The following is a 13,039-nucleotide window of genomic DNA, read 5'->3' as shown; positions in this document are numbered from 1 at the left end:
ATTGTAGTTTGTAACAATATGCTATCTGCCCATTCAAAGCTTGCATCGTTTCAGTCAGTCACTGCTCATGTGTATGCCATTTGTGCAAACTCCATCTGTCATTATACCAGAAAAAAAGGGAACTTCACACACAATAGGCAGGGAAAAAAAGGGGGGGTGGGGGGGTTATACTACACTTAATCTCCATGCTTTATCATAGCCCATCGAGATTTTGTGCACTGATGTGCTTAGTGCCCAAAACTTCTACACATACTACAGGTAACTGACACAACTTGAACACATGGCAAGTCATGCCTACATAATTTACAATACAGATACCTCACTGGCTGCAAGTACAGTTCCTGTGGAACTGAGACCAGTCTGTAGGTTCCTGTGGTCGAACAAATGACTCTTTTAATGTGCTGTGAAGGTCTGTATGGCTCAACATGGCCATAAAAAAAATACAGAACAAGAAAACATGAGAATATCAGTCACTCACCATACCACATTGTAACGAACTTCAACTTGTAGCTGTTGACCTCACTTTGGAGATGCATAAACGGTCAGCTGCTGTTGGCCTAAATGTGAGGATTTGGCACCAGCTGTAGATGTCTCTACCATTGGCAGCCACTTTCTGTCACCAGATATAGCAGTCTGGTCCCAGACTCCTACAGTTGTCAGGAGAGAGCCATGTGGGACGTAGTGGTGAGGACCTAGTTACGCTCGACAGTGCCAATAAAACATAATTGGCAATAACACATTTGTTAGGCAGTAATACAGAATTGTCTTTCAAAGCGCCATGCCACAGCCGGGCTGGCAGAGGAGTGCATTGTTAGTAGTGTAAGGCTGGCATTGGCTCGATTTGCAGTACTACCAGTGCAGTGAAGCTTCAGTTGGCAGCTGTTGCGTCACAGGGTGGTTGTTGACATGTGGACTCCAGAGGCCTCCAGCTCTACATATTGATCTTCAAAGTGCTTTCGGTGGCGTCTAAGATTTGCACTCGGTAGCCTTGCCCCACGTTCACCAGAAGTACTTGGTGGCTCACAGGTGTTGGCTCTCAGCCCTCTTTTATGAGACAGGAGCCAGCAGCATTAATGTTTGCCACAGGAACAGGATGAGCAGTAGGAGAGGCCCCCCCTCACAGGCGTATGACGGACAGCGTCCAGGTCATGCAGGTTAATCTTCCAGGTCTGCAGCGTGATGGCAGCCTCTGCATCCCATCAGCATTGCCTTGAAAGTTGGCAATGCAACTGGCCGCAGCAGCAGCAGCAGCAGCAGCATCAGCATCCTTTCATCCAGACTCGTGGTTCTGCAGACAATTGAAGACACCTAGGTGTGCCGAGTGTTGACCTGCATAGCCTCCCCTCACACTGGATAGCTGGGACTGACACACGGGCTTGAGACTATGCACTGGGCTGCTGGAAATCAGCAATCGCCCATTTGCTAAGAAGTGTGGGATATTTATGTTTGTGCTTCCAGTGCGCTCTGCATGCTCTGTGGCAGTGGGGATGGCTATGAAATCATGTGCCCTGGTTTTCCCCTCACCGTCAGCTCTCCTAGTGGCTTCAGACTTTCGCAGCTTCACCTTTCAGAGGTTCTTTTTTGCTGGTTCTGCACCTGAATACTTATGTTTTCATTGCACCAAGCCTTCCTTACAACACTCTGCTTTGTCACTAGTATGACAGTACCTCCCGGCTTCCTTGATGTTGTTATGCTTTATTGCGGACTCGAGTGCTCATTTGCTCCCCAGTGCTGTGATAGCTTCCATGTTTGCCACAACTCGCTCAGTATTTCCCCCAGCTGGCAGTCTACGGATCATTGGTGAGGCAGGCGGTTTGGCTTCCGGGAGTTTTCAGGGTAGAACTTGAATGAATTTTTTGTGTCTGCCGGGAATACTATCCTGCGGTGTAACACTTCTATTGAGCTTTTATTATTTTGCATTCATTTCCTTTTAAAATGCATATTTAACTAATTTATTGTCATTCTTTCACAAACATTGATGGTGCAGCTTGCAGCTTTGATAATTTGAAGCACTTTTGTGCTTATTAGAAAATAATTTCTGATACTTTGTTTCGGACTAAGTGCACAGTTTTTGTACTCTAAACTGGTCCATGCCTACCTGTTTGTCGGTTGTACACCCTTCTTTTTTTTTCTGTATTCACCAACACTACAATTTTTTCACTTAATAGTGTTTCATTCAAGGAAGCTGCTTTGTTTTTGAAAAGTTTCAGTGCAACATGGTAGTTTCATTTTTAGACTTTACTGTGTTTATCAGTTTTAAACTGTAATTGATATGTAAAATAAAGGAAAGACAACTGTTCACCTATAGTGGATTGATGTGTGGAACATAGAAACATGTAGCAGAAAGCCATATCCACACTAGCTTTTGAGATCTTGCTCTTGCTTGTAGTAAAGTTACACACATTCACACACACAACCACACATACGACACTCCCAAAATATACATCTACATCTACATCTACACTTAAGTGCCTGGTAGATGGTTCATCGAACCATTTTCATACTACTTCTGCTTGGAAGGAGTCTCAGAATTTGCTGCAATAAACCTGAAATGGGGTAGAGATAACATAACAGTTATCGGTGTTTACAGGCCACCTTCAGCAAATACAGACACCTTTTTTGTAAATCTTTCTGACTTGCTTGTATACATAGACACAACATTTTCTGGGCCAAATGGTCATGTAAATAATATAGTTACAGGGGATATAAATATAGATTTATTAACAAATAATGTTAGCACCAAAAAGTTACATCGTCTGTGTGATGAATTTAACCTGACCCCACTCATTCGGGAACCCACTAGAGAAATTGGCACTAGTAAAACATGTCTTGACAACATAATAACAAACATGACCCACCTATACCACATTGCATCGGTTTTAAAACTAGCAATCTCAGATCACCATGCAGTACAGCTTAAATTGGAACGCCATGAGGCCCCCACTGTCACCACAAAGCAAGTTTGTAACTAAAAGAATAATGTATAATGACAACATAAATAGACTAAACTGGATGCTAGCACAAATAAAATGGTTTGAAAATAATAGCTTTTCTTATGATAACTTTGCTGCTGACTTCTATTACTGCTTTGATACCACATGCCCAGTTGTAATCACAAAAATGAAACAAACAAAAATATAAACAAAAATATTTGGGTAAATAGTAATGTCACTGAAGCGAGGGAAAAATTAAAACTACTCCACAGTGCAGTGCTGAATAATAAAGAGAATCCTGAGCTAAAGGAAACCTTCAAAATATATCAAGCACACTATAAGGACTTACTTACACAGACCAGGAGCAACTATGTTGCAAATAAGCTTCAAAACTCACACAACGTAACTACTGGCATCTGGGCAGTCATAAACAGTTTTAGAACCGGCAATGACAAATCCTGTATGGACTTTACTATTAACCACAATGGCATGCTCATAAAAGACCAACTGGAAATTGCAAATATTTTTAATGAATATTTTTCTTCTGTAGGGGAAGCCATAAATGACAAACATAAAAACATGCACTACAGTTTTAAAGGTAATACATGTGACCATAGTATATATATCTAGCCCCCACAAACTGTGCAGAAATAATGGGCATCATTAGCTCTCTAAAACCCTCTAATTCAGCTGTGCATGATGGCCTAAATACTAATGGTTTAAAAGCCTGTAGCCAAAATGTCTCTGTACCTCTGTCTGCAGCAGTCAACAATATAATAGAATCAGGCACCTTTCCAGACAGACTAAAAATAGCACAGGTAACACCCATTTTTAAGAAAGGTGACAACAACAAAATAGAAAACTACAGACCAGTCTCAATCCTTCCTGTCTTTTCCAAAATAGTTGAGAAAGTTATATACAACAGGATTATAAACTTTCTTAACAAACACAACCTGATGTTCGAAAATCAAAATGGATTCGTAAAAGGTAAATCAACTAGCACTGCAGCTGCTCAACTAATTGAAGAGGTGTTAGGGGGTATCGAAAGCAAGGAACATGTGGCAGGTGTATACCTAGACCTGGAAAAAGCCTTTGATTGTGTGAACGTTGACATCCTATTAGACAAGCTATGGAACATGGGCATTAGAGGCGCTGCTTATGACCTAATAAAGTGTTATATGAGCAATAGAAAGCAGTTTGTTCTAACTAAAACGGAAAGTGGTGTCTACAAATCAGAGATCACTTGCATAAAATATGGGGTGCCCCAGGGCTCGGTATTGGGCCCCCTTCTGTTCTTGATCTATGTAAATGATATTCAATACTGTACTATAAATTCCAAAATTGTTCTGTATGCCGATGACACGTCCATTGTATGTAAAAAGGAATCATATAATGAACTAGAGGCCGAGTGTAATAATGTGACAAAAGACATTGTTCAGTTTTTTAATGAAAGCCACTTAAATGTAAGCACCAGTAAAACGTGTTTGATGGAGTTTAACAAAAGTAGTTTGAATAATGAAATTAAATTATACATGGGCAACGAATTGGTAAAGAAAGAGTCTAGTGTAAAATTCCTTGGTGTAACAATCCAAAGCAACCTGAAATGGGACACACATATTGACTCTCTAGCAACTAAGTTGTCAAAAAATATATTTGCAATCAGTACTATTAGCAAGTTCTGTAGAGACACCGTAGTCCTAAAGACTGCATACCATGCTCTTTTCTCCTCTCACTTGAACTACGGTATTGAAATTTGGGGGGCAACAACCAAAGCTAATCTAGATAAGCTACTCATTCTTCAAAAAAGGGGTGTGAGAATAATCTGTGGAGCAAAATATAGGGAATCTTGTCGCAACTTGTTTCCAAAAACAGAGGTGTTAACTGTTATAAACACATACATTCTAAAAGCCATATTGCTTGTGAAAAGACTGCACCCAAACACTTATTCAGATTTCCACCAGTACAATACTAGAAATAAAGAAAGATTTTACGTTGGCAACCACAGAATAGCACTTTACGAAAAGGGGCCTCAGTATGCAGGTATAAAATTAGCTAATGCACTGCCTAGAGCAGTCATGGCTCTTCCTACAATTAAACTGAAACATCAGCTTAAGAAATTTAAGTTGTTCATAATTGTAATTCCTAGGTATTTAGTCAAATTGACAGCCCTTAGATTCATATGATTTATGGTATACCCAAAATTTATCACATTTCTTTTAGTACCCATGGGGATGACCTCACACTTTTCTGTGTTTAGTGCCAGTTGCCACTTTTTGCACCATACAGATATTCTCTCTAGATCATTTTGTAACTGGAATTGATCGTCTGATGATTTTACTAGATGGTAAATTACAGCGTCATCTGTGTACATTGCGGAATGCCAGATATCACTTGTGTTCTACTCGATGATTTACCGTCTGTCACTACGAACTGTGACCTCTCTGAATGGAAATCACGAATCCAGTCACACAACTGAGACGATATTCCATATGCATGCAATTTCATTTATAGTTGCTTGTGAGGAACGGTATCAAAAGCCTTCTGGAAATCTAGGAATATGGAATCTATCTGAGATCACTTGTTGACAGCACTCATTACTTCATTTGAATAAAGAGCTAGCTGTGTTGCACAAGAATGACAATTTCTGAATCTGTGTTGGTTATGTATCAATAAGTCATTTTCTTCAAGGTGATTCATAATGTTAGAGTTCAGTATATGCTCCAAAATCCTACTGCAAATTGAGGTCAGTGATATGGGTCTTGATTCAATGGGTTACTTCTATTTCCTTTCTTGAATATTGGTGCGACCTGTGCTACTTTCCAGTCTTTAGGAACAGACCTTTCGTCAAGTGAGCGGTTGTATACGATTGCTAAGAAAGGCGCTATTGTGTCTGCGTACTCTGAAAGGAGCCTGATTGGTATACCATCTCGACCAGAAGACTTGCCTTTCTTAAGTGATCTGAGCTGTTTCACAACACCTAAGATATCTATTTTTATGTCACTTATGCCAACAGCTGTTATGGTTTTGAATTCTGAAATATTTACTTCGTCTTCTTTCATGAAGGAATTATGGAAAACTGTATTTAGTAACTCCACTTTAGTGGCACCGTCAACGATAACATTTCCATCGCTATCGCGCAGTGATGGTATTGACTGTTTCTTGCCACTGGTGTACTTTACATACAACCAGAATCTCTTTGGGTTTTCTACCATATTTTGAGACAATGTTTCATTTTCCATTATTGCAGCAACCTAGGAGTAGTTGTATCATAATTGCACGGTGAAGCTAAATGTTGCAAGTTGTGTTGGCAATACAAATCGTGGATTATGTCAGCATTTCTTCTCTCGCCCCCACCCCCACCCCCACCCCCATCCCCACCCCTGTCCACAACAGCCGAATTCCCTTACCTCCGCCACCACCCATGGTGTAAACCATTTGTCTTCCGTGCCACTTATAACTCGTTTAGTCACATCAAATGTCAATAGGAAGAAAATGGGACGAAGTCATGTGACATGTCGAGTACGAACTTAGAAGAGTAGGAAGAAACATAAAATCATGTAATTTTTAGCAGTGATCTTATGGGTTTTTCACAGGGGCTATAAATTTATGGTGTAGAATCGTGAAAATGTAAAATTGGAGAACTTAAAATCAAAATTCCGCTGTATTGTCAACACCAACAAGGTGTAATGTCACTTTTGTCCACTTTGTGTGATGGACCAGCATTGTGCATCCCTTTTTGTTCTAAAGCTAACCTTAGGAGTAATAAATGTAATTTTTTCTTCTTGTATAGTAATATTGTAAAAAATTTGGTCCTTTCGAACTGCAGTGGATTATTTACAACAAACTTCTTGAGGGAATATACTGTGAAGCAGTAGTCCTAGAGCATGTTTTTGAGCAGTGAAATCTCCCCAAGAGACAAATCAGAACTCTTTTAACAGCTGCATAAAATCATATCTACAGCCATGTATACCACTGATGGCACACTCTTATCTCAATTTCTTGTGATCCTTGCCCATGTGAGTTTTGTTCTCTATCATCAATGATAATTTGTTTGTTGCTGTTCACAGAGTAATAGAAGAGGCACGGAATGGATTTACCACTTTGAATTGTATGATTTTTATAACAAGAGCAGATGGAAACCAGAAAAGTTTGACGAATGGTGGAATGATATCACAGTCAATCAATCGGCCTACTGTGTAATGCTAAAGGTAAAAAACTAGTGTGTGTGTGTGTGTGTGTGTGTGTGTGTGTGTGTGTGTGTGTGTGGGCACGTGCGCGCGCGCACGCATGCAGATTTATAAAAAAGTGGATAAGTGGATTGTGTATAACCTTTTACTAATATTTAATGAACTACATTAAGTCTTATCCATTAACAACATTAACTTTTATGCATTGAAAATAATTTTTATATCTGTTCAAATCTTGTTCTGCTGCCTGTGCTCATGTCTGATGTTTTCCCGTGCTTGTTCTGCTACCTTGTGCTTGTCTGATTTTTTCCGATGCTGAGTAATTTTGTGTTTCTTTTTTACATGTATGATGTGTGTGTAGCACGAACAGCTGGTTTTGGAGAAGTGCAATAATCAGTATGAAATACCAGTTAAAATCCGATGTTCAAATTTTGCTCTACACTTTACGAATGGAGCAGGAAAGGGAGGAAATAATAGTGATACAAGAAGTATCGCCACCACACACAGTAAGGTGGTTTGTGGAGTATAGCTGTAGATGTAGCTGGGTTTCTTTTACATTTGTAGTAGTAGGTTATATCTTCTCTACTTTCAAGTAGGACTTAACATTTGCCAGTTTTAAAATTCAAGTTTTTCCAAAGATGGACCATTACTACCATAATGCTAGAGTATTATACCTTTTATAATCATGATAATACCATCATTATTAGTGAACATGACCTGAGTGCAGTAAACTGTATAACGGACAGTGTTATTTCTGCCTCGTGTGGTTTGATATTCATATATCAATTAGTGTGTGTTGTTCCTGTTCCACAGTTGATATGACTTGTAAATTTCTGAAGTTCTTGCAGAAGAGCATCAGTAAGATAATGAAACTGGGCAGTGAAGTTTCATTGGAGATGTTCAACACCTTGAGTTCATCCCATGACTACATTGTCGTGGGATGCTGTCACAGATTCTTGTTTGAGTGAAACACTTCAGTGAGCACAATTAGTCCAGTTTTAAGTTAACCTCAGCCCATCTTACTATTGTCATCAGTCCACACATTTCACACCATGACTGGATACTCATAGCAGTGTTCTTGGAATTTGACATTGTGTACTGTGGGATACTCAACCACCTAAAAGTGTGTAATAATTCTAGGCTGTAAGCTGTCTTAAGTAAGTTGTTGCTGAACGTAAGTGTGGCATATTGTTGGAAATTGGCAAAAAGTGTCTCATCAGTCCATACTATTTCCTTATAATCATAATTGTTCCATGTTGAAGGTTCTAAGAATAATTTGTGTCATACCAACATGTTCATGGTGACCTGAAATTTTGTGACCACCGCTGGCAAGTGTTCAGTTTTTGATTATTTGAAATGCTAATGGAGGTGATATATCTCTTCAGTCATGCACTTTCTGTGCTTGCTTATGATGATGTTTTTCAGAGCTTAAGAATCCCTGCCACTGAAGACGAAATTCTGTGCCTTGTTACTCTTTGCTGATTCTGTACTATGAATTGCGAATGCCATTCCCTAATCCCACATGGATCTCATACACCTAACACAATAGCTGCCTTCTATATATGTGTGACACCAAACATGTTGAATAATCCTATTTTTATGCTCTATAGGGTCTCTAGCATAGTATAAGTCAACAAGAAACATTTATAAGGAGTGCCCAGGCATACTGCTGTGTGATATTGATATTAATATTTCTGCTATAACATAAATATGTGTAATGAAAATAATGTCATCCATATTGTAATGCAGGTCAGTCAGTAATGGCAAGTTTGCCAAAACATATCTGTAGTGAAAGTAAAAGAAATATAAATTAATATCACACAGCAGTGAGCATGGCTACTCCTTATAAATATTCTATTTTTCCTTGAGTACAGTTGATAAAAAGTAGAAATGTAACATACTGCATAGAGTACTACAGATAAAGGCAACCTAGAGGACAGAGTTCCAGGGTACAAAGAAACACAGCAGAGGAAAGGAAATACAGTACTTACCTGACTATACAGATCTTGAAAGTGACAAATATTCATCCCTTGGCACTTTTGGGCCCTGGTCAGCAAGTTGTTGAAAGCAGATCAAAGCTAGACTGTTGGCATTGCTGCAGTTTCATGTGAAATGTTCTGCTGCAGTTCTTGAAAGTTCTGAGGATTGTTGCAATACAGCTTAGACTTGAGGGCTCCCCATACAAAGTAATTTCACACTGACAGACCAGATGACGTGGGAAGCCAGCTAGGCCTGCGACCAGATGGACCTCTGCTAACAACTCTGTCAGGCATGAAGATTGCGTAAATGTGTTCCAATGTTTGGCAGCTGTTGGGCAGTTGCTCCATCCTGTTGGAAGTAACTGTAGGTCTTTTCCTCCTCTGTTAATGCTGCCACAAATGGTTTCAAAGTGTTGGCAATGTGACGTACTGAAGTCAGGATCTCATGAAACAAGATGGGACCAATAATGCAGCATGCAGACACTGCACACACTACCCCAACCTTCTAATCATGCAGTGGTGTTTTGTGGAAGTTATGCAGATTCTCTGCTGCACAGAACCTGTGAATTGACATAACCACTCAGGTGAAACCGGGATTCGTTAGACATAAAGAACAGATCCATGTCCAAGCCATTCATGATGCACGAACAACGTACACTCAGTAGGGATGCTTGTGGAGGGCATGATGGAGTATTTGTCTGTGTGACTGATGTGATATACTGGTCTCTTGTGACAGGTGTCAGGCTTGTTTGATAGAACTCTGAAGCATTTTCTGGTGAGCCGCAATCACATTTTCTGGTGTGCAGGCACATTTCAGAATGTTTTTTGATGTATTCGAAACAGATGCTATATGGCACAATTTTTGGACTAAGCCTTGCATGGCACTCCTTGCTTTCACTCTGACACCATTAAACTGCTCAGCAAACAACTGACCACACTGTTTCCATAACTTTGTTGTCATGTAACTTTCTACAGCCAGCACCTGCTGCTCCATTGTGAGTACCATTGTCACCTTTGCACTGCTCCACTCACACTGTCACAGCCTGCACTATGCACTGAACCAGTGTGGATCGTGTGGTGGCGTACACTTGATGTGCGTATCATGGGGTGTGGTTATATGTATACATTCATATCCAATCGTACCCACTTGTCTGGGCCACTTTTTATTTGCACCACCCTGTACATACTAACTTCTTACACTATAGTCATATGGGCCTCTAAGTTTGGCAACTAAAATTTTGAAGTCAGAAGCTTCAAAAGGCTTCGACAAACTCTTATATATATAATCAAATCTTGCCTTCCCATGGTGTTTCTTGTTAATTAGTAGGTAAGCTGCTCACAGCGTATATTTATAATGTTGGACAATACAAATGTGGCAGTAGTTAGATAATGCTGTGGCAGTGCTCTCCTCAAGTAGTGGCCGGACGAGCCCATTTCTGAGCCTTGAAGAACATTTTGTGGTCATGGAGTGATTGAAGGTATTTATTATTGTGGACAGTAATGCGTCAGTAATGAGTTAATACCATTATGCCCAGCGGATGCTCTTTTATGGAGTCAGTTTAGTGCCTAGTCAGATCAACTGACAGTAATCTGTAATAGGTGGTTGTTGTTCAGAATTGAGAAAAAGGTATAAAATTCAAATTTTTGCAAGTTAAGTACTCTGCTGTCTATGCAAAGTTGTAGCCTGAGAATGGATAGCAAGTGGCAAACGTTTACTAATTTTTATGTATACGGTATAGTAGGAGGAACACAAGATTTAATTTATAAGTGATGTGGAGGGGGCAGGAGGGGGGGGGGGGGGGGTTGTAAGCAATGTGTGAAATTGTGAAATTTAGTACACCGAATCGACAGGTCTGGTAGTAAGTATTGCTCTAATCCTGCTGGGCAGAATGCCAAACTGAACTTAGATAACATTAGGATGTGTCATTCCATACTGCTTGAACTCAATGCTAGGGTTCATCAATCTCAGCAGCCCATAACTAGATGTTTTCGGTGGGGGGTAGACCTGGAGGACAAGATCAGTCAGATGTAAGCTATAATTTAAGCAATAAACACATCTCTCTCTCTCTCTCTCTCTCTCTCTCTCTCTCTCTCTCACACACACACACACACACACACACACACACACACACACGTTAGGAAAAGAAGGTACAAAATAATACTTACTAGGAGTGATAATAAGGCTAGTGGATCTGTTAAACCTTACTACATGTCACATTCGGTCCCCCTCCCTGCAGGTCCGGGGGTTAGAATAGGCCCGAGGTATTCCTGCCTGTTGTAAGAGGCGACAAAAAGGAGTCCCTCCCCCTCAAGGGGGTAGTTTGCGTCTGCGACCAGAGACGGACGGTTCCACGACTTATATTTGTGGTCATTTTGGTTTTTCACATACTCTGGTTTCTTCCTTCCTTTGTTTGGTTCCTTTCTTTGTTCTTCTCCTTCTCACTGTCTTCCTTACTTTTTCCCTTGCCTTCTTCTCCTTGCCTTCTTCTCCACCCTCTGGTCTCCGCCTCGGCGTTTGAGACAGTCTGTCCTTTCTCTCCCTCTCTCCCTTCTTTTTCCTCTTCTTCTTTTCTCCCTGTGCGTGCCTGAAGGCCGACCCACGCGTTCGCACGCGTAGCCGGTGACGGGTCAACGCGTAATTCCCCGCCCTGTGTAGACAAGTAAGGCACGCACGTACCCCCTGGTAAAGGCCAGGCCCAGGGAGGGGTGATTGCCTGAGCTGACATCTTCCAACCATGCCGATTGGTCCCTCCGTCCGTTTCTCGGGAGGTGTGACCTGAGGTGTAAACATTCACCTAAGGCGGGAGTGCCCTCTGAGAGGGTCCCCACAAGGAAGGAGCGCGCCATCGGAGACGCTGGCAATCGTGGGGGATTCCTGCACAATGGATTTCTCTTCTTCTTCTTCTCTCTCGACTTCTGCCAAAAAACGGAAACTTGACCAGCCACCAGTGACAAAAGTACTACCGCCTGCCCCAAAGTTCCTTGCAGTTTCTCGATCTGAGGACGGGAAGGATTTTTCATCTGTCAACCCTTTCGTTATTCAGAAGGACGTAGATGCCATAGCCGGATCTGTCAAGTCTTGTACCAGAATGCGTAATGGCATCTTGTTACTAGAAACTGAGAGCGCCTTTCAGGCACAAAAACTGCACGTTCCCTGTCCGGGTGGAGGCTCACCACACTTTGAATTCGTCGCGTGGTGTGGTATATACTCGATCACTTGACGGATTGATTGACGAGGAGATTCAGTCTTTCCTCACTGAGCAGGGCGTGATGGCTGTACATAGGGTCATGAAAAAGGTCAACAATGACCTTGTACCGACCCAGACACTTTTCTTGACCTTTGATAGTGTTCAGCTGCTGTCGCGCATCAATGCGGGCTACGAGGTTATTTCTGTTCTCCCCTATGTCCTGACACCTACGCGCTGCTACCAGTGTCAGCATTTTAATCACACTCGCCAGTCTTGTTCTAATGCGGCTAAATGTGTCACTTGTGGCAGGGATGCCCATGAGGGTGACTGTCCACCTCCGTCTCCTCGTTGTGTGAACTTTCAGGGTGACCATGCAGCGTCCTCCCGCGACTGTCCCATCTACAAGGAAGAACGCTGTATACAGGAAATTCGGGTCAAAGAGAAAGTGTCCACCTCGGCTGCTCGCAAGCTATTTGCTATTAGGAAGCCCACGCTGCTCCCAGCGGGGAAATACAGTACTGTCCTCACCTCTCCTCGGACTACCAGGGAGGTGGCGACACAGACATGCGATCTGACCTTCAACACTACAGTCGTCCGTTCGGCCAGTGCTAAGATCGCCCGGTCAACGTCTCCTCTTCCTCCCGTCACCCCTAAGGCACAAGCACCTTCATCAGCTTCTGCCAAGACGAAGACCCAGAAGTCAGATGCACGGGCCTTCAAGAAGGAACCGTCCCGTGCAGACTTCCTACGTA

The 13,039-nt window shown here is 41.6% G+C and overlaps 1 protein-coding gene across 2 annotated transcripts in view; it reads left to right on the top strand.

The window, feature by feature from the left end:
• The window catches only part of LOC124721753 (transmembrane protein 183-like), a 253,251-nt gene that overhangs the window by 185,956 nt on the left and 54,256 nt on the right, over positions 1-13,039 (top strand). The window contains exons 7-8 of one of the 2 annotated variants that reach the window (XM_047246854.1): positions 7,001-7,141; positions 7,482-7,626. In XM_047246854.1, the coding sequence (XP_047102810.1) occupies positions 7,001-7,141; positions 7,482-7,626 (286 nt within the window). The remainder of the gene's footprint in view (positions 1-7,000; positions 7,142-7,481; positions 7,627-13,039) is intronic. The other variant, XM_047246855.1, reaches the window with a different exon arrangement.

The sequence above is a fragment of the Schistocerca piceifrons genome, chromosome X, assembly GCF_021461385.2.
Source record: "Schistocerca piceifrons isolate TAMUIC-IGC-003096 chromosome X, iqSchPice1.1, whole genome shotgun sequence".
In the NCBI taxonomy this organism is placed as follows: domain Eukaryota; kingdom Metazoa; phylum Arthropoda; class Insecta; order Orthoptera; family Acrididae; genus Schistocerca; species Schistocerca piceifrons.
The sequence above is the reverse complement of the archived record's forward strand: the minus strand, read 5'-3'. Positions and strand labels throughout refer to the sequence as shown.